This window comes from Cydia strobilella, chromosome Z (genome assembly GCF_947568885.1).
Source record: "Cydia strobilella chromosome Z, ilCydStro3.1, whole genome shotgun sequence".
NCBI classification, from domain to species: domain Eukaryota; kingdom Metazoa; phylum Arthropoda; class Insecta; order Lepidoptera; family Tortricidae; genus Cydia; species Cydia strobilella.
This window is the reverse complement of record NC_086068.1, coordinates 60337875-60363577: the sequence shown is the minus strand read 5'-3', so window position 1 is coordinate 60363577 and position 25703 is coordinate 60337875. Positions and strand designations below refer to the sequence as shown.

General features: G+C 49.1%; 1 protein-coding gene across 1 annotated transcript in view; it reads left to right on the top strand.

Annotated features, from left to right (window-relative positions):
- The first annotated feature begins 6729 nt into the window (after positions 1-6729).
- Positions 6730-25703, top strand: part of LOC134754724 (protein crumbs-like) — a 66028-nt gene continuing 47054 nt past the window's right edge. Inside the window, exons 1-2 of the mRNA XM_063691058.1 lie at positions 6730-6809; positions 7933-8074. Of these exons, the coding sequence (XP_063547128.1) occupies positions 6751-6809; positions 7933-8074 (201 nt within the window). The 5' untranslated portion in view covers positions 6730-6750. The remainder of the gene's footprint in view (positions 6810-7932; positions 8075-25703) is intronic.

Genomic DNA, 25703 nt, shown 5'->3' with positions numbered 1-25703 from the left:
TCTTTATTTATTTACTAGACTGGTTCTCTTTCACCTAGGCACAGAATAAGTAATAGTATTATCATACAGAACGGCCACTCACCGCCCCGCCCCGCCTCGAATTACCTCGCCCCGCGACAGAAATCTGACGAACTTCTGGCGTACTATAACATTTAAAACTTTCGCGGTTTAAACACATATTAAATCACATTTAGAAACGGGTCTATCGCGAATTTATTTTGTTACCTTTATTTACCGACGTTTCGACACAGGTTTCGACACAGGTGACCCGTTTCTGGCGTACTATTTTTAAGCAACTTACACTATGACGCATGACGCGTGTACACATAAAAAACGCAAGTTGTGTAGCGTGTCCCTGTGACCCAGGTGCTGCCGGAAGACTCGAACGCCACGGCCCCGGACCCGGAGCTGGAGGAGCCGGACACGGTGGTGCGCGCGCAGCTGCACGGCGTGCTGGCCTCGTGTCCGCGCAGGGAGCAGTGCTCGCCCAACCCGTGCCGCTCGGGCGCCTGCGAGGACGCGTGGAGCTCGTTCGTGTGCACGTGCCCAAGGCCGCACCTCGGCGACACGTGCCAGTACAGTGAGTGGGTCCGACTTGAGCCGGTTCGAAAACTTGCATGCTAACTACAAAGTGCAATTAATTCAGTCGATCAACGAAATGCCACAATTGTACGAGTATCATAGCATCGCTCGTCTCATTAGTTTTTCGTTTATTTCGTGTCATTATGTATTCGTCACTCGTTTTTCGGTTTCCGTACCCAAAGGGTAAAAACGGGACCCTATTACTAAGACTCCGCTGTCTGTCCGTCTGTCACCAGGCTGTATCTCATGAACCGCGATAGCTAGACAGCTAAAATTTTCACACCTGATGTATTTATGTTGCCGCTATAACAACAAATACTAAAAACAGAATAAAATAAATATTTAAGTGGGGCTCCCATACAACAAACGTGATTTTTTTTTGCCGTGTTTGAGCGTAATGGTACGTAACCCTTCGTGCGCGAGTCCGATTCGCACTCGAGACAGACAGTCAGACAGCGGAGTCTTATTAAAAGCATAGAGTAACTTATACTAGAGCGGTACTGTCATAGTAAATTTTGTAACCCCAGTAAATTCACTGCCATCTGTCGACACACTTTAAAACTAAAAATGAAGATTTATAAAAATACGAAAGAATGTATTTAAATATAGATAAATGATTTTTTTATTTGCATTAATTATTTTTATGATTTTGACCCATGTTCTTTCACTGATATGCGTTAAAATTGTTAAATAACAAACGAAACCGTCAGCGCCATCTATACGACTGTAGGCCAAAACTAGTAGCGCCCTCTGAACGAGAATCAAATTTTCTTGATTTTTGAGGCACGTTTTTTCCTTAGACTGTATCCATCTATTACGGAGTTATATCTATCTTTGGTAATAGGGTCCCGTTTTTACCCTTTGGTGACGGAACCCTAAAAAATAGACTATACTCTTTATTTTTTGTTCAGATTACACCGCCGCGACTTTCGGCCAAGAATCCGCGACGCCACATTCAGTGGTAACAGTGGCGGTGCGCGAGAGCGCGCGCCGAGCCGTCCACGCCGCGCTGGACATATCCATGTTCATACGGACCCGCAAGCCCACCGGACAGATATTCTACCTGGGCTCCATGCCGAGGTATGTTATATAGAATCCGCGACGCCACATTCAGTGGTAACAGTGGCGGTGCGCGAGAGCGCGCGCCGAGCCGTCCACGCCGCGCTGGACATATCCATGTTCATACGGACCCGCAAGCCCACCGGACAGATATTCTACCTGGGCTCCATGCCGAGGTATGTTATATAGAATCCGCGACGCCACATTCAGTGGTAACAGTGGCGGTGCGCGAGAGCGCGCGCCGAGCCGTCCACGCCGCGCTGGACATATCCATGTTCATACGGACCCGCAAGCCCACCGGACAGATATTCTACCTGGGCTCCATGCCGAGGTATGTTATATAGAATCCGCGACGCCACATTCAGTGGTAACAGTGGCGGTGCGCGAGAGCGCGCGCCGAGCCGTCCACGCCGCGCTGGACATATCCATGTTCATACGGACCCGCAAGCCCACCGGACAGATATTCTACCTGGGCTCCATGCCGAGGTATGTTATATAGAATCCGCGACGCCACATTCAGTGGTAACAGTGGCGGTGCGCGAGAGCGCGCGCCGAGCCGTCCACGCCGCGCTGGACATATCCATGTTCATACGGACCCGCAAGCCCACCGGACAGATATTCTACCTGGGCTCCATGCCGAGGTATGTTATATAGAATCCGCGACGCCACATTCAGTGGTAACAGTGGCGGTGCGCGAGAGCGCGCGCCGAGCCGTCCACGCCGCGCTGGACATATCCATGTTCATACGGACCCGCAAGCCCACCGGACAGATATTCTACCTGGGCTCCATGCCGAGGTATGTTATATAGAATCCGCGACGCCACATTCAGTGGTAACAGTGGCGGTGCGCGAGAGCGCGCGCCGAGCCGTCCACGCCGCGCTGGACATATCCATGTTCATACGGACCCGCAAGCCCACCGGACAGATATTCTACCTGGGCTCCATGCCGAGGTATGTTATATAGAATCCGCGACGCCACATTCAGTGGTAACAGTGGCGGTGCGCGAGAGCGCGCGCCGAGCCGTCCACGCCGCGCTGGACATATCCATGTTCATACGGACCCGCAAGCCCACCGGACAGATATTCTACCTGGGCTCCATGCCGAGGTATGTTATATAGAATCCGCGACGCCACATTCAGTGGTAACAGTGGCGGTGCGCGAGAGCGCGCGCCGAGCCGTCCACGCCGCGCTGGACATATCCATGTTCATACGGACCCGCAAGCCCACCGGACAGATATTCTACCTGGGCTCCATGCCGAGGTATGTTATATAGAATCCGCGACGCCACATTCAGTGGTAACAGTGGCGGTGCGCGAGAGCGCGCGCCGAGCCGTCCACGCCGCGCTGGACATATCCATGTTCATACGGACCCGCAAGCCCACCGGACAGATATTCTACCTGGGCTCCATGCCGAGGTATGTTATATAGAATCCGCGACGCCACATTCAGTGGTAACAGTGGCGGTGCGCGAGAGCGCGCGCCGAGCCGTCCACGCCGCGCTGGACATATCCATGTTCATACGGACCCGCAAGCCCACCGGACAGATATTCTACCTGGGCTCCATGCCGAGGTATGTTATATAGAATCCGCGACGCCACATTCAGTGGTAACAGTGGCGGTGCGCGAGAGCGCGCGCCGAGCCGTCCACGCCGCGCTGGACATATCCATGTTCATACGGACCCGCAAGCCCACCGGACAGATATTCTACCTGGGCTCCATGCCGAGGTATGTTATATAGAATCCGCGACGCCACATTCAGTGGTAACAGTGGCGGTGCGCGAGAGCGCGCGCCGAGCCGTCCACGCCGCGCTGGACATATCCATGTTCATACGGACCCGCAAGCCCACCGGACAGATATTCTACCTGGGCTCCATGCCGAGGTATGTTATATAGAATCCGCGACGCCACATTCAGTGGTAACAGTGGCGGTGCGCGAGAGCGCGCGCCGAGCCGTCCACGCCGCGCTGGACATATCCATGTTCATACGGACCCGCAAGCCCACCGGACAGATATTCTACCTGGGCTCCATGCCGAGGTATGTTATATAGAATCCGCGACGCCACATTCAGTGGTAACAGTGGCGGTGCGCGAGAGCGCGCGCCGAGCCGTCCACGCCGCGCTGGACATATCCATGTTCATACGGACCCGCAAGCCCACCGGACAGATATTCTACCTGGGCTCCATGCCGAGGTATGTTATATAGAATCCGCGACGCCACATTCAGTGGTAACAGTGGCGGTGCGCGAGAGCGCGCGCCGAGCCGTCCACGCCGCGCTGGACATATCCATGTTCATACGGACCCGCAAGCCCACCGGACAGATATTCTACCTGGGCTCCATGCCGAGGTATGTTATATAGAATCCGCGACGCCACATTCAGTGGTAACAGTGGCGGTGCGCGAGAGCGCGCGCCGAGCCGTCCACGCCGCGCTGGACATATCCATGTTCATACGGACCCGCAAGCCCACCGGACAGATATTCTACCTGGGCTCCATGCCGAGGTATGTTATATAGAATCCGCGACGCCACATTCAGTGGTAACAGTGGCGGTGCGCGAGAGCGCGCGCCGAGCCGTCCACGCCGCGCTGGACATATCCATGTTCATACGGACCCGCAAGCCCACCGGACAGATATTCTACCTGGGCTCCATGCCGAGGTATGTTATATAGAATCCGCGACGCCACATTCAGTGGTAACAGTGGCGGTGCGCGAGAGCGCGCGCCGAGCCGTCCACGCCGCGCTGGACATATCCATGTTCATACGGACCCGCAAGCCCACCGGACAGATATTCTACCTGGGCTCCATGCCGAGGTATGTTATATAGAATCCGCGACGCCACATTCAGTGGTAACAGTGGCGGTGCGCGAGAGCGCGCGCCGAGCCGTCCACGCCGCGCTGGACATATCCATGTTCATACGGACCCGCAAGCCCACCGGACAGATATTCTACCTGGGCTCCATGCCGAGGTATGTTATATAGAATCCGCGACGCCACATTCAGTGGTAACAGTGGCGGTGCGCGAGAGCGCGCGCCGAGCCGTCCACGCCGCGCTGGACATATCCATGTTCATACGGACCCGCAAGCCCACCGGACAGATATTCTACCTGGGCTCCATGCCGAGGTATGTTATATAGAATCCGCGACGCCACATTCAGTGGTAACAGTGGCGGTGCGCGAGAGCGCGCGCCGAGCCGTCCACGCCGCGCTGGACATATCCATGTTCATACGGACCCGCAAGCCCACCGGACAGATATTCTACCTGGGCTCCATGCCGAGGTATGTTATATTCCACCCGAGAATCCGCGACGCCACATTCAGTGGTAACAGTGGCGGTGCGCGAGAGCGCGCGCCGAGCCGTCCACGCCGCGCTGGACATATCCATGTTCATACGGACCCGCAAGCCCACCGGACAGATATTCTACCTGGGCTCCATGCCGAGGTATGTTATATAGAATCCGCGACGCCACATTCAGTGGTAACAGTGGCGGTGCGCGAGAGCGCGCGCCGAGCCGTCCACGCCGCGCTGGACATATCCATGTTCATACGGACCCGCAAGCCCACCGGACAGATATTCTACCTGGGCTCCATGCCGAGGTATGTTATATAGAATCCGCGACGCCACATTCAGTGGTAACAGTGGCGGTGCGCGAGAGCGCGCGCCGAGCCGTCCACGCCGCGCTGGACATATCCATGTTCATACGGACCCGCAAGCCCACCGGACAGATATTCTACCTGGGCTCCATGCCGAGGTATGTTATATAGAATCCGCGACGCCACATTCAGTGGTAACAGTGGCGGTGCGCGAGAGCGCGCGCCGAGCCGTCCACGCCGCGCTGGACATATCCATGTTCATACGGACCCGCAAGCCCACCGGACAGATATTCTACCTGGGCTCCATGCCGAGGTATGTTATATAGAATCCGCGACGCCACATTCAGTGGTAACAGTGGCGGTGCGCGAGAGCGCGCGCCGAGCCGTCCACGCCGCGCTGGACATATCCATGTTCATACGGACCCGCAAGCCCACCGGACAGATATTCTACCTGGGCTCCATGCCGAGGTATGTTATATTCCACCCGAGAATCCGCGACGCCACATTCAGTGGTAACAGTGGCGGTGCGCGAGAGCGCGCGCCGAGCCGTCCACGCCGCGCTGGACATATCCATGTTCATACGGACCCGCAAGCCCACCGGACAGATATTCTACCTGGGCTCCATGCCGAGGTATGTTATATTCCACCCGAGAATCCGCGACGCCACATTCAGTGGTAACAGTGGCGGTGCGCGAGAGCGCGCGCCGAGCCGTCCACGCCGCGCTGGACATATCCATGTTCATACGGACCCGCAAGCCCACCGGACAGATATTCTACCTGGGCTCCATGCCGAGGTATGTTATATTCCACCCGAGAATCCGCGACGCCACATTCAGTGGTAACAGTGGCGGTGCGCGAGAGCGCGCGCCGAGCCGTCCACGCCGCGCTGGACATATCCATGTTCATACGGACACGCAAGCCCACCGGACAGATATTCTACCTGGGCTCCATGCCGAGGTATGTTATATAGAATCCGCGACGCCACATTCAGTGGTAACAGTGGCGGTGCGCGAGAGCGCGCGCCGAGCCGTCCACGCCGCACTGGACATATCCATGTTCATACGGACCCGCAAGCCCACCGGACAGATATTCTACCTGGGCTCCATGCCGAGGTATGTTATATAGAATCCGCGACGCCACATTCAGTGGTAACAGTGGCGGTGCGCGAGAGCGCGCGCCGAGCCGTCCACGCCGCGCTGGACATATCCATGTTCATACGGACCCGCAAGCCCACCGGACAGATATTCTACCTGGGCTCCATGCCGAGGTATGTTATATAGAATCCGCGACGCCACATTCAGTGGTAACAGTGGCGGTGCGCGAGAGCGCGCGCCGAGCCGTCCACGCCGCGCTGGACATATCCATGTTCATACGGACACGCAAGCCCACCGGACAGATATTCTACCTGGGCTCCATGCCGAGGTATGTTATATAGAATCCGCGACGCCACATTCAGTGGTAACAGTGGCGGTGCGCGAGAGCGCGCGCCGAGCCGTCCACGCCGCACTGGACATATCCATGTTCATACGGACCCGCAAGCCCACCGGACAGATATTCTACCTGGGCTCCATGCCGAGGTATTGGACCGCGAGCCAGGCGCAAATTTCGTCAGTCATCGCCTCCCGGGCGAAAACTCGTATAGCGGTTAACGGCTATGTATGATGAACCCTCGTGAACGTTAGCTGCAGCTCCGTTGGTGGGTTGACGAATGGCAGCCACCGAAACGCGTAACACAGTTTTTCCACCGCGATACAACCGGCTGACGGTTTGTTTTATTAACAATAGCATCTAAACTACCATCTGACAAAGTATCAAACGGGAGGCGATGACGCCGATGACTGAAAAGATTTTTCTCTTTTACATGTTCATGTGACCAGCTGACGGTCTTCCAACAGCGATACAATCGGCTGACGATTTTGTTTATTCACAATAGAATCTAAACTATCATCTGACAAAGTATCAAGCGGGAGGCGATGACTAAATTTTTTTATAGACTATTTGATGCCATTCCTCAACCCACCAACGGAGTGGCAGCTGACGTTCACGAGGGTTCATCATACATAGCCGTTAACCACTATACGAGTTTTCGCCCGAGAGGCGATTAGTCATGGAAATATGTTCCTGGCCCGCGGTCTATATGTTATATTCGACCAAATTTTCTTTTAAAATGTTGCCAAGACCTGTACGCTTGGCTCGCACTGTCAAAAAGTTATCCGATCTCCGACAAGGCGTCTAATTATCAAATTTTCATTAATGGTATCAATCGATCAGCCTTATTTTGTTCAAATGTCTATACGGGACCCATTGCATTAAAGCAATATAAAAGTCAGAAATGATAGTCAAAGTCCGACAGTCGTACTTCACTCGCGAAACGCTTCTAACAAAACCATAAGTGAACGTGACGTCAAGGTCACTGAGAGCCCATATTGAATGTACGGACAAAACAAGAAAATTGCGTGAAATATTGCGTTTATGTGTATAGTTGCTGTACAATCTTTTTATAGATAAAATGTAAGGAATCGAAACTCTTACTTTTTTCCTTTTTGGAAGTTAAAAAATTACTTCAATTTTGAAACTTAAGATTTTTGTATTATTTCCATATATTATTTTAATATCTACATTATTGTGATATATTGCTCATTTGCTCTATGTTACTAGATTTTGTTATAAAATTCAACATGTGTCATCCCTATTACAAAGGTACGGTCAAACCGAGGAGACGCTGGTCGGCGCGTCGCTCAAAGGCGGCGAGTTGCTCGTACATTTGCGTTTCAACCAGACCCCGGAGGACTACACGGTGGGAGGCACCAGGCTCGACAACGGGAACCTACATCTTATACAGGTATGTGGCACAGTCGCCGTCAGATATATCGGAGCGGACGAGGTGATCAAAAATATCTGAACACCCACTCTAGCGCCAATAGATGACAATAGACCACTTAGATGGTTGGCAGTCCTCAACTGTGCGTTTCTCTAGAAACTTCCTGCCTCGCACATCTAAACTGTGGAATGAACTGTCGCCTGCGGTATTTCCGTACCGATATGACCTTCAAACCTTCAAGAAAAGAGCGTATTCCCATCTTAAAGGCCGGCAACGCACTTACAACCCCTCTGGTGTTGCGGGTGTCCATGGGCGGCGGTAATCGCTTACCATCAGGTGATCCGTCTGCTCGTTTGCCTCCTATTTCATAAAAAAAAGAGACTTGTTCAGATGGCTTCCGGTTCGAACGCCATCTTGATAGTAGCCTTGTGATTACTTCCTTTCTTTTTTGCTCATTAACATTGTTTAAAGTGTAATATCGATAGCTTTATTATACAGTAATCTAATGTGGTAGTGTGCAGTGAATGGAGAATTAATCTCAAAGCGTGTTTAACCACCATTTTGGAGTCAACGGCCGGTAGTCCACGTGCTTCTCATAAAATCCAGCTATCGGTTTTACGAGACAACTACAATAACCACAGAACAACGTCGTGCTCTAAGAGCATTTGGTATTTCTCCCTCTAACCGTGTCTGGCCTAGAGCCCTAGAGGCCCATAATTTTATTGCTGAACGAGAATCAAATTTTCTTGATTTTCGAGGCACGTTTTTTCCTTAGACTGTATCCATCCATTACGGAGTTATATCTATCTTTGATATAGTTATGTCCAAAAATAAATTACGCTAGTTTCCATTTTCCTCCTGAGAGACCTAAACAGGAGGGGTGGGGGGTGGTAATTTTTTAGCAAGTTTCTTAAATAAGTTCTAAACTATTTATTTTAAAATTACAAAAAAATAATATTTGAAATTCTCACAATGAGTTCTTTCATTTTATATGTAACACTATATAGTTTGAAAAACTTTATTTTTTAATTTTCTCATTTACCACCCAAAAGTGACCGCCATGTTTAAAATTCATTTGTTTACGTTACATATCCATCTTTGGGTTACAAACTTACATACGTCTACCAAATTTCAACTAAAATTTCAAGTAGTTTCGTAGAAAATCGGTTATAAGAGACGGACAGACAGACATACATAAGTGATTTAGAAGTACGGAACCCTAAAAAGCGTAAAATGACCATGAATCTTTCTCTAAACATTGGTACAATATAAAAAGTATCATAGTGAAGGTACACACACTGTATCGTAGTGTACATTACGGGGCCTTAATATACTCATTAAAACCCAAAATTATATTTTAAAACTATTTAATTGACGATAACCGTCTTTCATGGTAGACATGAAAAGGTGCAAGGGGTGGGTAGGCATATAAGATTATTAATGGCGGTGCTGTAAGCGATCGAACATTGAAGGCAACGAATCTTCAATAGTTATTTCACAGCAATCGTAGCCTAGCTTCAGGGGTCTGAACACACACTTCTTTTTTACGATAATATGTATGTCTTAGACAATCATTGCGTACAGTAACTATGATATGGTCAGCCTCTGCGTATAATACTAAATAATATAACTTGATTTAATCCTAAACTACATGTGATATTTTTACTATCTTTGTTGAAAAACATCGGCAAAAACTGAATTGTGACTAAGTAATATCAACATTTAACTGTTGTAATGTATGGATCAGAATGCTGGGCGATGAAAGTGACGGATGAAAGAAGAGTGCACGCAGCGGAAATAAGAATGTTGAGATGGATGTGTGGAGTGACGAGAAAGGATCGGATCAAGAATGAGTATATTAGGGGAAGTTTGAAAGTAGCACCAGTAACGGAGAAGATAAGAAGTAGTAGGTTAGCGTGGTATGGGCATGTGATGAGGAGGGACGAATGCCATATAGGCAAAAGAATGTTAGGGATGAATGTTGATGGACGGAGAGCGTATGGTAGACCCAAAAAGCGATGGATGGATTGTGTGAAAGAGGATATGAAAAAGAAAGGAGTGAGTGCTGAGGTGACGAAAGATAGAGGAGAATGGAAGAGAAAAACATGTTGTGCCGACCCCACATAACGTGGGATAAGGGCAGGAAGAAGAAGAAGAAGAATATCAACATTTATTTTAAATGTTTAAACCATTTCCGGAAAAATGATAATACATTAAATAGGTAATAATTTTCGCATGCGTTCAAAATGGGCTGTGGCATGGATATCTTACCTACGTACATATAATAACAGAACTATCAATGCGAAGAATCAAGAAATTACCCAAAGGGTAAAAACGGGACCCTATTACTAAGACTCCGCTGTCCGTCTGTCTGTCTGTCACCAGGTTGTGTCTCATGAACCGTGATAGCTCGACAGTTGATTAACTTAGGTAGTAGGTAAAAAATTCCCCTTCGAATGCTGTCACCTTGCCGTGGTGAAGGGGCTTGCGTGCTCCAATGACCCTCAGGGCTATGCCGGATAGGGTCTCCCAAGCCGGACAGGCCTGAGGAGAGGGGCCAGACTAAGAGTAGCACACGGGGGGCGGCTCCGCGTGTCCCTCTGAAACCAGCAGAGGGCACAGTGCGAGACGCCAGGTCCCACTGGGACGGAGTTGGCGCTCTACTAAGCCACCTATGGCAAGAGCTGCCATAGGTGGCTTAGGCCGGAGCAGAGAGGAGGAGCCATGAGAGTGTATGTGGTGTCAATCGGGTCACTGATTTGCGCGCGAACGTCCGGGACTCTCCCCCCGTAGACGCTGGAGGGGACTGGAGGGGCCCCTGACGCGTCATGGATGTGTGTGGTTTCTGGATTGGGGAGCCTTCTGCTTTTCTGACATTGCCTAGCTGTCTGGAAGGATTGTGCATTGGGCTTCTGTGAAACCCAATTGCAGATCCATGTCTCCGGGCGGGTCGGCGGTGTTAGTGGATCGGGAGGCTCGCGCATCGGATTCCGCGCGCATCTGTTGCGCGTCTGGGGGGCTCTCGGCCTCCAATGGCGGCTGCGGGGGGACAAATTCCGGATCTTCGCCCGCGGAGCGGTTCCCTGATTGATACCCTGAGGAATGGCTGCGTAGCGGTGCTAGTGTTCCCGGGGCTATAGCGAATAGGGCTTCCCATATCGGACAGGCCTGGGATGAAGGGCCAGACGACCCCGGTACACGGCGGGTGGCTCCGCGTGTCCCTCTGAGTAGCAGAGAGCACAGTGTGAGCCACAAGGCCCCTGTTGAGACGCTGATGGGACCCATTAGGAATTCCCCCTGGCGGGGGGAGGAGTAGGAGTGGCTTCGGCCACTAAGCGCGGCAGATCCGTCTTGCAGTCGGCAGACGGTCGGTGGCCTCGGCCATCGTCGGGCGACCCGTAACCCACATTGAGTGGGCCGGGGATTTCGCTCACTGAGAGGGAAATCATGTGGAAGAAAACCACTATAAAAATCACCCCAATCCCAAGGTGTGTCTGACGTGCCGACGGGATGCGTGGCTGGGGGGAGTCCAGTCACAAGCGTCAGGGAGGGGCATACCTCTTTAAAAATAGCAAACAAAATGAGTGGAAACGAAAATGGAGAACTACCCCAGGAGGTTCCAATCCTCCATGTCGCCACAGGACGGGCAAGAGCCCGTGCTGTGGCGACATGCCGCCTTCCGTATTCTGGGGGGGCAAACCACTCGAGATTCCGAAACGACGACACTGGCAAATACTTCATGGACACCGATCTGCAGAGTGATTTGGTTTTGAGGCTGCAAGGAGGGGGTGATGGTGAAGATAGTGGTCCGGTAGAGGCAGAAGCCCCCACCAGTCCCCCCAAAGATGGATTCCGGTCACTTCGGAATGCCCAAGGGCGCCTTGTGCGCTATGTTGAAGACATGCTTCCGGGGGCGGCGGTGGATTCTGTACGCTCTCCACCCGAACCAGCTAGGGTGCTTAGTGAGAGACGTAGAGCCGCAGTGCGAACAGAACGCATTGCAGAAAGGGTCCCCTCTCTTGGCAGGGAGGAGTTCTTCTCCCCCAGGAGAATAGACGTGGGTGACCTCCCAGGGCACGAAGTATTTTTCTCTCCGGTGCCAACCGACGCGGAAACCGCCGAATCCGACGCTTCGCTAACTGCCCAATTGTCCGAAGGACGAAAGAGGCAGCGAAGCAGCGGTAGTGAAACGGGAGCATCGCCGAGCAGAGAGGCTTCCGATCGCGCGGAGCAAGGAAAGTCCGCCTCGGGACCTTCCAAGCGAGGAAGAGGACGCCGACCAACCACGGCACTCCACGCAGGGCTGACCAAGGCGAAGGCTGAACTCCTGAAGCTTAAGCTGCAAACCGAAGAAGACCTGAGGGCCGCGTCCAAAAAAGTGACCCAAAGACGGCTTGCCCGTCGTCCGGAATCGTTTGGGACGACAAGTGGGTCAGACGACGAAGACCGCACAGCAATGGCCCTGAACCAGCAAGTGCATGATAGTCTGGGGCTTATCAAGAACGTGGCCACTAAGTCCAAAAACCTAAAGGGCACGTACATACGTATCCTGAACGAGGCTGTGGCTGCGATCCGGGAAGCAGTCGGCGAGATGAGTGGCCGGACTGTCTCCGATGAGACGAGGAGGCTCGCCGCCGAAAACGCTCGCCTAAAGGCGGAAATGGCCGAGCTCCGTAAGGAGATGGGCGACCTGCGTGCTAGCCTAGAACAGCGCCTCGAAGGGACGCGCCAAGAGACGGCGACATCACCTGCTCGGGAGCAAGGCGACTTAGAGAGCAACATCGTGACCAAGGTGAGTGCCATGATGGGTGCAAGGTTGAGCGCCTTGGAGGAGAGACTGCTCCCACAGCAACCTACCCAGGCGTCGACTGCTCCCGTACCTTCCAAAGCAGGAAGCTCTCCGCCCCGTCGCACCCCAGCTACTACCAACCCATCGGGTGCAAAGCGGACCGTGAAGGAGAAGAAAAAGAAGGAGGGGCCTAAAAAGCCTCCTACGAGTGTTCCTGGCCCCGCTTCCCAAGTCCAGCAACCACGGCGGCAGACACCAGTGCCTGACTCTGAAGGGCGTTGGACGACTGTGGTCAAGCGGGGTAAAAAGAAGACTCCCGTTGGAGCAGCGACGACAGCGAAGCCACAACAACGTCCGGCACCGCTGAAAGCGCAAGAAGGGAAGGGTCGCAATAAGGCCAAGGCGATACTTCGCGCCCCACGGTCAGCAGCCGTAGTCCTCACCCTTCAGATGGGAGCAGAAGAGAGGGGCGTCACCTACAAAACGGTGATTACGGAGGCCAAGTCCAAAATTTCCCTGGCCGGGCTCGGTATCACCGGTCTGAGGTTCCGCAGGGCAGTGACAGGGGCGGCAATCCTGGAGATCCCGGGCCCAGCCACCACCAGCGGCGACAAAGCAGACTCCCTTGCTGCCAAGCTGAGGGAGACGCTGAATGAGGTCGACGTCCGCATCGCTAGGCCGGTAAAATGCGCGGAAATGCGCATTACCGGCCTGGATGACTCGGTCTCAGAAGAAGAGCTCGCCGCTGCCGTGGCGAAAGGTGGCGGGTGTGCTCTAGATGCGGTGAATGTTGGCCGGATCTCCCGTACGCCAACAGGCCTGGGTACAGCGTGGGTTCGCTGCCCCGTAGCAGCCGCTAAGAAAGTGGCTGAGGGGCGACTCCTAGTCGGCTGGGCTTCGGCAAACGTGAAGTTGCTGGAGTCCCGACCCCTGAGGTGCTACCGCTGCCTGGTGCCTGGCCATGTTAGGAAGGGGTGCACCTCAGAAATCGACCGCAGCGACCAATGTTACCGCTGCGGTCAATGCGGTCACCGGGCCAGAGATTGCACCGCCGCGCCCCACTGCACTCTGTGCGCTGCAGCGGGCGAACCTGCCGACCACAGTGCCGGCAGCAGTACCTGCACGACGGGGGCTAAAGCCCCGAAACGCGCGTCCCAGAAGGAGGCCAGCAAACCAAGCGCCCCTGGAGCGTCAGCGCCGCCGGCTGCACAAGAGGGCCTGATTAATGCGACAAAATGACGAAGTCACTTAATCGGGTCCTCCAGGCGAATATAAACCACTGCGCCGGGGCTCAAGATCTCCTCCTGCAGTCCATGGTGCAGTGGTCGATAGATGTCGCCGTGGTCGCAGAGCCGTACTATGTCCCTCCCAGCCATAACTGGGCCGCGGACCTAGACGGCGTAGTGGCCATTATAACAAAGGCAGAGGGCATACCGCCCCCGTCCACCTTGGCGAGGGGTCAAGGGTATGTGGCTGTCCTCTGGGGCGAAATCACCCTGATCGGGGTATACTTCTCCCCCAATAGAAGAGTCTCTGAGTTCGAAGCTTTCCTCGGCCAGCTAGCGGCTCTCGCTGGGCAGACCCAACCGCGCCAGGTAGTTGTCGCGGGGGACTTAAATGCCAAATCCACGGCTTGGGGCTGTCCCGCAACAGATATTCGTGGAGATCTTCTTGAGGAGTGGGCGACGATGACCGGCATGTCGGTTCTGAACCAAGGGTCGGCCAGCACCTGCGTGCGCTGGCAGGGAGAGTCCATTGTGGACGTTACGTTCGCGACCCCGGCACTCGCGACCCGTGTCCGTGACTGGAGAGTACTAGAGACGGTGGAGACATTATCAGACCATTTGTACATCCGGTTCGATGTCTCCACGTCTTCCGGAGGCACGACAGACACGGATCGTCGTCCGAATGGCCGTGCTGCGAACCCTTCCCCTCGATGGGCCCTGAACAGCCTAGATCGTGAAGCGGTGGAGATAGCGTCCCTCGTCCAGGCCTGGACAACATCTTCCGAGCCTGTGGAGGTCGAGGAAGAGGCAGCCTGGTTTCGAGAAGCCATGTCACAAGTTTGTGACGCAGGTATGGCACGAGCCAAGCCACGGCCTCCGAAGCGCCAAGTGTACTGGTGGTCTCGAGAAATCGAAGAACTCCGATCCCGGTCCAACAGGGCGAGACGCCAGTACACACGGTGCCGCCGACGAAGGCAGACCCGAGACGTCGTGGAGGAGACGCGGCTGTACAGAGCCTATAGAGAGGCGGTTAAGGCGCTGCAGCTATCCATCTGCGAGGCGAAGGCGAGCGCCAGAGCGGAGCTTCTCGAGACGCTAAACCGAGATCCATGGGGGAGGCCGTACAAGGCGGTCAGGGGCAAATTACGCCCCTGGGCCCCCCCCTTGACGGAGAGTCTCGAGCCTCGACTGCTGGAGCTGGTTGTTTCCAACCTGTTCCCGAACAGACCGGAACACCAGCCCCCAGCAATGGCACCTCCCCATCAGCTCGTAGGGTATGAGGTTGCGGAAGTCGTGGTGCCTCCGGTAACGGAGGCAGAGCTAGATGCAGCCGTGCTGAGGCTAAAAGCTAAAAACACGGCACCGGGTCCAGACGGGATCCCGGGACGCGTTCTCGCTCTGGCGCTGCGGGCCCTGGGGGAGAGATTCCGCGGGCTACTGGATGCCTGTCTACAGTCCGGCCGATTTCCGACCATCTGGAAAACCGGCCGGCTCGTCCTCCTTAAAAAAGATGGGCGTCCCGCGGACTCTCCATCAGCCTACCGTCCGATCGTGTTGCTCGACGAGGCCGACAAGCTCTTCGAGCGTATCATCTGCTGTCGCATCATCAAGCACCTCCGGGGAGTAGGACCTGACCTGTCCGAACACCAGTTTGGATTCCGAGAGGGCAGGTCGACCGTAGATGCGGTCGCGCGCATTAAAGCCCTCTCGGATGAGGCGGTTGACCATGGTGGGGTTCTCCTGGCGGTGTCCTTGGATATCGCCAATGCCTTTAACACCCTGCCATGGTCGTGCATTAGGGAGGCGCTGAAACACCATAAAGTGCCTCCCTATTTGTGTCAAATAGTCGGGGCCTACCTTTCGGAGCGGTGTGTGGAGTATCCGGTCCGGGGCGGCGGGCTGACAAGGTGGGAGACATCGTGCGGTGTTCCACAGGGCTCGGTCTTAGGGCCGCTCCTGTGGAACATTGGATACGACTGGGTGCTGCGGGGGGAGCTCCTCCCGGGGTCAAGTGTGACTTGCTACGCAGACGACACGCTAGTCACCTCCCGGGGGACCTCGTACCGGGAAGCAGCACGCCTCGCCACCGTGACGGTAGCACAGGTGGTGAGACGCATAACGATGCTGGGTCTGGAGGTGGCGCTGCACAAGTCCGAGGCGCTCTGCTTCCACGCTGCCCGGAAGGCCCCACCTGCAGGATCCAGCATCGTCGTTGGTGGCACTCGAATCGAGGTAGAGTCCAACATGAAATATCTTGGACTTGTCCTCGACTCCCGCTGGAGCTTCCGCGAGCACTTTGCCCGCCTGACCCCCCGACTAATGGCAGCATCGGCCGCACTGAAGAGGCTGATGCCCAACATCGGGGGGCCGGAGGTTGCGAGCCGCCGTCTGTATATGGGGGTGGTGCGATCGATGGCCCTGTACGGGGCGCCGATCTGGGCGGTGACTCTGGTGGCCCGAAATGTCGCCCTGCTGAGGAAGGCTCAGAGGGCGATGGCCATCAGCGTCGTACGCGGGTACCGCACCACCTCATATGATGCGGCGTGCCTATTAGCGGGAACGCCTCCTTGGGATCTGGAGGCGGAGGCCCAAGCGGCCCTGTACGAGTGGCGCAGGGACCTCCGGCTCCAGGAGTACCATCCTGCGCCCAGGGAAGTAGAGGCGCAGAGGCTCCTCGTCCGGCAGTCCATCGTCCTCCAATGGGAGGAAGAACTAGCTGGGCGCGAGGGAGGACACAGGACTGTCGAGGCGGTCCGGCCGGTCCTACAAGACTGGCTGGAAAGAGAGCGGGGCTCGCTAACCTTCCGGTTGGTGCAGGTGCTCACGGGTCATGGCTGCTTCGGGAGCTACCTGCACCGGTTCGCAAGACGGGAGGTGACGGCCGAGTGTCACCAGTGCAGCTGCGGCGAGGACACGGCGCAGCATACCCTGGAGGAATGCCCAGCCTGGGCGGGGCAGCGCCGTGACCTCATGGCAGTGGTGGGGGACGACCTCTCCTTGCCGGCCGTAGTTAAGGCTATGGTCGCCGACGAGAGGTCGTGGAAAGCGGTCCTCTCCTTCTGCGAGGATGTAATGTCGCAGAAGGAGGCAGCGGAGAGGGAACGGGAGGCCGACCCAGCCTCGCACCCGATCCGCCGCAAGCGCGCAGGGGCTCGGAGGAGGGCGTATGCCCATCTCCTCCCCCCCACCTAGCGAGGTCTGGGCAGCGGCGCGGGGGCGTCGCTGCCCATTACATAGGCCTCGCAGAGAAGGCGTGCGTGGTGTGCCCACGCGCCTTCTGAGGAGGCAGGGCTAGAAGTTACTCCCTAGCCCCCCCCCCAGAGAAGGGCCCGCTGCATGTGGTAGTGGCGGGCGGCGCCGGCGTGGTCACGGTTGCGTACTTAAGAGAACCCGTGGCCACGCCCCATTGGCGGCGCGCAGGCATACCGTTGGTTTTTTAGTGGGTAGTGGCGCCTTTTGCCGAGTCCCACATAACCCGCACTTTCTCCCCCGAGGGTGTGGGTATGCATAAAGCATTTTTCCAACGAAAAAAAAAAAAAAAAAAAAAAAAAAAAAAAAAAAAAAAAAAAAAAAAAAAAAAAAAAGGTAGTAGGTAAATTGCAAGTTAAATAAAAGCTTGTAAAACGTACGGAACTCTAGGTGCGCGAGTCCGACTCGCACTTGGCCGGTTTTTAGGGTTCCGTACCCAAAGGGTAAAAACGGGACCCTATTACTAAGACTCCGCTGTCCGTCTGTCACCAGGCTGTATCTCATGAACCTCGATAGCTAGACAGTTGAAATTTTCACAGATGGTGTATTTCTGTTGCCGCTATAACAACAAATACTAAAAACAGAATAAAATGAATATTTAAGGGGGGCTCCCATACAACAAACGTGATTTTTTTGCCGTTTTTTGCGTAATGGTACGGAACCCTTCGTGCACGAGTCCGACTCGCACTTGGCCGGTTTTTTAATGTCATTATTATATGAGAGTTTCTTATACCGTGTTCGAATTAAAGGGACGATGTTGTTAATTACAAAATTCTTTCTATTTTTTTACGTAACCTAGGTTACATTTATAAAAATAAAATAAAATTACAAAATAACATTCTAATTAAGTACTAAAATGAAAATGCATTATTATTTGTATATACATATGTACATATAGTTTGTCAACGGACTGTCTCATTTCAAACATAGACAGAGATAATCATACTATCTTTGTCTTACACTAGTACTAGCAGTACTAGCACCCAAAAGAAAAGGATGAGTATAGTTTTCTTTGTTTCTATTTTGCATTGCTTTAATTGCTAGAACCTTTGCTGCATTGCTAGAACTGGCGGTGGTTTATTCCCTGATCCCTATAAGACAGGTTTACCTAGTTTAGGGCTCAGGACACTATTCCTAGGCTGTCTAACAATAGAATAGAATACTCCTAAAAAATGTAATTCTACTTTGTAATAAGCGGCATTTTTGATACACAAATAAATTATTTTTCATTTTCATCTTCATTTACTGACAAGATTTGCTTGACCAACTATATTATCAAGTCCCAATTTTGTTTCCTCTTTTTTGCGACGAACTGTACTAGCGCGCCATTCCTTTGTCTTCGAATTCGAATTTCGAAGTAAACCGGCCGTTCGCGTACCCCCCTCGCTCCGCGCCCACTCCCCGCGTCGGCCCTATATCTAGCCAGCGCTGCCGGACAGAGTTAGCGGGCAACGCGACTGGACGCAGGCGGCGGTAATTAATATTATAATATTTTATTAGTTGATTAGTTCCGTTTTCCGTACTCGTTGTTCCTAGTAGAAATTTAATCATTTTAGTGTATAAAATCGCCATTGGGTAAGTGCTTGCACATTATTACATTTCTTATGCTTATTCTAAGCGGGTAGATTAAAATTTTATTTCCAACGGCTTATTCCACTATGCTGTTTCTTTGTGTGATTTTCCTTGCCAATTAATTCAAGACTCAACTATTAATTGCTTTACTTTTACATCTCGTTTAAATGCTAAATTGTGTTTCCTAAGTTCATAAGTTTATTTAATTTCCAGTAATTTTTAAATTCAAAAATTGACCGTTAGAACAGATCTTAAGATCAGTTTTAAGGGTTCCGTACCCAAAGGGTAAAAACGGGACCCTATTACTAAGATTCCGCTATCCGTCTGTCTGTCACCAGGCTGTATCTCATGAACCGTGATAGGGAGACAGTTGAAATTTTCACAGATGATGTATTTCTGTTGCCGCTATAACACCAAATACTAAAAACAGCATAAAATACATATTATTACATTTCTTATGCTTATTATAAGGGGTAGGTTTAAATTTTATTTCTAACGACTTATTCCGCTATGCTATTTATTTGCCAACTAATTCAAGAATTAATACAGAAATACATCGCAACAGAAATACATCATCTGTGAAAATTTCAACTGTCTAGCTATCACGGTTCATGAGATACAGCCTGGTGACAGACAGACGGACAGCGGAGTCTTAGTAATAGGGTCCCGTTTTTACCCTTTGGGTACGGAACCCTAAAAATTATCTGGTCTTAAAACTAAGAGACAATTATGTATGTACATTTACAAATACAAATAGTTTATTTTGGTTTGACATTTTGATACCATTTACATAAAAGGCTGGAGTCTCCCATTAAGTAAAACAATACTTGTGACGGGAGAGCCCGCTCTTCCATTAGGAAATAGGGTACTTAACAAGCTGTACTTAACTTAATTTATACATTTATGCATTTGCAATGAAGGTTGCACCGGTTCCTGCACTAGGCGTAGCCTGCCACGTAGGTAACCAATCCAGACACGAAATATCAGTGAAATGATTTGTGCGAAATGCCAATAAGACACTATACCTATACTTAAATTAGTTAAATTTAAAGAAGTTGCTAATAAGTAGGTAATCACAATAACTTATATGAGAAACGTTATTTTTATAAAATTTGATGAATAGGTACATAGCATTCGTATTATTTATACATTGCGTAGATAAAGTATTTCCATTTTACAAAATTTAATGTTTGTTTTAACAAACGTGCATTATTTTTAATATTATTTTACAGTACATATGGTGCTACTTTCGGTTGGCCTAAAGCAAAGGGGGTGCAAAAATAGTAGATTGTTAACCAAGGGATGAAAAGCACTCATTCCTGCTGAGGTGTTTTGGCGCTCGAACGCAGTGAGAGCGCCAATAGTCCGAGGCAGAAATGATGCCTTTCACCCGAGTTAAACACTCTACTTTTCATTTCGAATACGAGAAAAGTAAAATGCATGTATTTTGTTAAAAACATGGCTAAGTATACATTTTTATAGTATTTCTTGAGGGTACTTTCAATTAACAATTCAGGCAAAAGTATCGTTATTTATGGAATGGAGAGTCTAACATTAAAATGGAAATTTTATAACAAATCCATTTAAACTCAAATTTCAATTGCGTATCGTAACAAAATTAAAAAAATCGTACTTCGAACGTGAAATGCTCTAGTGCAGACACGTATCATTTTCTGCGCACCTTTTAGAACAACAATGACTCTTTCAGAGCATGAGAAATGAAAAAGACTTTTTTTTTAGTAGGTACAATAACATGTTTGTTCTGGCGCTCTGTTTGATCGCGATCATCGCGGTCAACCTAACACACTCCTCTTCGCTTCGCTCGTCGTCGCACCTATCTTGTCCCTGTTACTTAAATTTGCTGTTCCAAATGATTGATTTTAATTTGTCAAGTAGTGGTTTCAACTTGCGGGTCAAATATCTCGGCCATTTTTTATTTTAGAGAAAAGTTTTTCCTACAAAACATACTTATTTTAGCGTATTCTCTACGATAACAGAATAAAAAATAGGTGTCATAATAACATCACTCCGATGAAAATTTTTCAGTGTCGGCACCCCCTTTGCTTTAGTCCAACCCTACTTTCTCGCACTAGTGCGTAAAGAGCACTTTTCTTGCATATGTCGAAAGTTTAAAGGGCCATATGTACTGTAAAACGTTGTACGATACACGTGCTAATAGGTAATTCGGAACTCGTGTCGATTTAAAACACACCCTGCGGTCGTGTTTTAATTTATCGCCACTCTTTTCGAATTTCCTCTATTCCGCACTTTTATCGTAAATAACCATTATTTCTAACTACTAAGAATGCATATCACTAAAGGGATTATCATACATGACTATCGAAAGATCCAGAAATTACACATTTTTTTAAATATGAGGGTAGGCATAAAATTGCAACGGGCAAGTTGCACAAACAAGGTGTACATAGTATAACAGTGAAACAGTAGGTCGGTTATAACTCAGAAGGCTTTCGTAATTTAGAATATGGTGTTTTAAGCTATTTTTAAATATTTTGAAAGTGCGTGCGTTTTTAAGGGTTCCGTACCCAAAGGGTAAAACCCGGGACCCTATTACTAAGACTCCGCTGTCCGTATGTCTGTCTGTCACCAGGCTGTATCTCATGAACCGTGATAACTAGACATTTTTACAGATGATGTATTTCTGTTGCCGCTATAACAACAAATACTAAAAAGTACGGAACACTCGGTGGGCGAGTCCGACTCGCACTTGGCCGGTTTTTTTTATAGTACACATCGGGTAATTTATTATATAACTGTACTTCTGCAAAAGTTGATCATTCGTTAACCCTGAGCGCTTTTTAGGGTTCCGTAGTCAACTAGGAACCCTTTCGCCATGTCCGTCCGTCTGTCTGTCTGTCCGAGGCTTTGCACCGTGATCGTTAGTGCTAGAAAGCTGCAATTTGGCATGGATATATAAATCAATAAAACCAAGCCGTAGGATAAAAAAAAAAAAAAATTGGGTACCTCCCCTACACCCTACACGTCGTGGGGGTGTAATTTTTTTTCACATTACCTTCGAAAAGGGACTTTTTCTTCCCAGGAGGGATCAAAGTAGCACTTTTCCGTTCTAGCACATGTTTTTTTCTTCTTTTTTGTATGTATAGTATAATATTTTCAGGTTAAATTATATTTTGGAACATAACAATTTCCTCATAGGTGATGCGAAAAGCGGTATGTGTCACATGGTAGCAAAATTATTTCCACCTTGGGCGCTAACACTTGAATCCCTCACTACGCTCAGGATTCAATTATAGAATCCTTCGCTTCGTTCAGGATTCAATATGCGCCCTCGCCGTAAATATGTCATAATAATGCATTCCCAACGCTTACCCATATCTACTCACACGAGTTAAGCTATCCGAGCCGGTTAGTAACTTATTTCTACCCACTTTGTAACCATACTAATGTTTTGTAATGATTCTATGATTATTGATTTTACATTGTCTGCACGTTAGTCCTAAAGGGGCCCACTGACTATCTTCTTCTTCTTTTAAAATTATGGCTTCAGCCCAGTGGGACTATTTCGCCAGTATCAAGGTATTAAGAGGTTAAAAAACGACAAAAATTGTACGGTTGTACAAGACAGTGTACGGTGATTTGTTAGCTCTTGTAAATCGATAGCTGGACTTTACAAGAAGCACGTGGACTACCGGCCGTTGACTCCAAAATGGTGGTTAAACACGCTTTGAGATTAATTCTCCATTCACTGCACACTACCACATTAGTTTACTGTATAATAAGTTATCGATATTACACTTTAAACAATATTAATGAGCAAAAAACAAAGTAATTAATCACGATGCTAACTATCAAGATGGCGCTCGAACCGGAAGTCCTCCACTGACTATCAGTCCGCCGGACGATATCGGCTTGTCAGTTGTTCGGAACTGTCAAAGTTTTGTTCTAACTGACAGGCCGATATCGTCCGGCGGACTGATAGTGGGCCCCATAAGATACTCGTATATTCATTTTTTTTTTCAATTTTTTAATATGCAGATACATAAGGCATAAGGCGTGTATACATAAGGGAAGGAATGGAAAGATTTGCAAGGTTCTGGTAGGCTTCCGTAGCTCAATTGGTTAAGAGCAACGCACGGATTGCGGAGATTGCGGGTTGAAATCCTGCCGGAAGTGTAACTTTTTCCATTTTTTCCTTTAATATAAAAATACTCGTGTTATTATAAAAAAAATTGTATTCTCAAGTAAGCGAGTTAAATTCTTTTTGAGAATAAAATTCTTAAACCATTAACCATAAAAATATCGTATAAATAGAGCTTAAGAAAGACATTAATTGAAAACTATAGCGAACATTATCAGTTTAGCCATTGTATTGTATTTATTTTGAATTTCACATGTACATTATAGGTTTTACTAGTACTTAAGAGTATAGGTAGGTACAGCCGCCATCAGATATATCGGAGCGGCTCAGGCGCTCACAAATATCTGAACACGCCTCTATTGTCAGGGCGTTAGAGCGCGTGTTCAGATATTGTGAACACATTGGCCGCTTCGATATATCTGATGGCGACTATACACAAATGAAACATGAAACCCTGGCGGGCGCAGCAATGTAGGTAGATAGATAAACAATACTAATAGTTTCGAGCATAATTTCATCATATTTCGCTAGGATCAATATTCAGAGAGATATTAACGCGGGAAAGTTAATTATAATCAATTCTAAGATCCCTTTTTTTAAGCTTTTGTAAATAACTCTTAAACTGTGGCGCATAGCAATATCAGTTGCAGGGTGGTTGAATAAGACATATTCTAGCATTATACAATTAGGTACATCGTTATTTTCGCACCAAGACACAGGTACACAAACAAATATGAGTAGATAAACTGGATGAGCTATAATTACTTACCAGTAGGTATTTAAAAGTTACCCCAGCGTAAGTATATATGGGGCATTTTCTATGAAAAGGGACCTTATTGTCGATGGCGCTTACGCCGCACAGGATCGTTTATAATGGCGTAAGCGCCATCGACAATAAGATCCCTTTTTATAGAAAATACCACATATTTATTTCGTTGTTTACTAGTTTTTATTAAAATAATCCTGTAAGAAGCGCTGGTGGCCTAGCGGTAAGAGCGTGCGACTTTTAATCCGGAGGTCGCGGGTTCAAACCCCCGGCTCGTACCAATGAGTTTTTCGGAACTTATGTACGGAATATCATTTGATATTTATACCAGTCGCTTTTCGGTGAAGGAAAACATCGTGAGGAAACCGGACTAATCCTAACAAGGCCTAGTTTCCCCCTCTGGGTTGGAAGGTCAGATGGCAATCGCTTTCGTAAAAACTAGTGCCTACGCCAATTCTTAGGATTAGTTGTCAAGCGGACCCGAGGCTCCCATGAGCCGTGGCAAAATTCCGCGATAACGCGAGGAAGATGATGAATCCTGTAAGCTGTAGTAACATTTTTTGATTAAGTATTGTTTTAGTTATATTAAATATTTTTTCCAATTCTATGTCTTTTATATCATTAGGTAATTTGTTATAAATTTTATGGCCATATTTTGTGGGCTTGTGCTATGTAGTTTTCGTTTTGAGTTTTTTGTCTGTATATTAATAGTAGATTGTTAACCGAGAAAAGGCAATGAAAGGCACTCATTTTCAGGCAGAAATGATGCCTTTCACCCGAGTTAAACACTCTACTTTTCATTTCGAAATCAGTAATATAATGTATAAAGTAAAATGCATGTTGCAAAACATGACTAAGTATACATTTTTATAGTATTTGTTGAGGGTACTTTCAATTAACAATTCAGGCAATATTATGGAATTGAGTCAATTATCAGAATGAAAATTGTATAACAAATCCATTTAAACTCAAATTTCAATTGCTTATCGTAAAAAAATTACAAAATCGTACTTAGAACGTAAAATGCTCTAGTGCAGACACGTATCATTTTCTGCACACCTTTTAGAACAACAATGACCCTCTTTCAGAGCATGAGAAATGAAAAGGTTTTTTTTTATATCTCGATTCGTATCGTCTAGGTTGGTCAGCAATTTTTTTAATAATAATAATAATTAATTTATTGCAAGTAAGTTACACTCGTAATGTGGTTAGTAAAACTTAATCACATTATGAGTGTATGTGTGTTTTTAAATAGGTCGGGGTATTTACGTACAAATTTGCAAATTTCGAAGATATAAATTGAAGTTAAGGTTAAGATTTTAAATTTTATGAAGTAAATTTGGCAACTGTCGGGGCATTTTTGAATTATCGCAATAAGTCTCCCCTTCATAGTAGAAATACGTGCTTACAGCCAGTAAGTAGCAATATGTGACGTTTTCAGCCAAAAGGTACCACATTGTCGCTTGTTGGTAAGGTTGATTTCTAATTGAAACTATATGGAAATAGCGCCTTACTGACAAGCGACATTAAGTACCCTTTTGGTTGAGAATGGCACATATTATGTACACCAACTCGGGCGGCGCCACACTCATGTAAAATATTGCTGTTCTCAGGCCCAAAAGCGGTATCTCAAAAATGAATGATTATGGAATTGGAATTTTAAGACAAATAATTTAAAGCCAATGGAAAGCCAGGAAATTAGAAGGAAACAAAAATGTGTATAATATACCCGTTCTACCCTCATTTTTTTTAGCATTATAAAAATAGTAAACAATCTTGACGTGTATTTTTATTGAAAAACGCTTTTATAAAACCGGCCAATTGCGAGTCGGACTCGCGCACGAAGGGTTCCGTACCATTACGCAAAAAACGGCAAAAAAATCACGTTTGTTGTATGGGAGGCCGACTTAAATATTTATTTCGTTCTG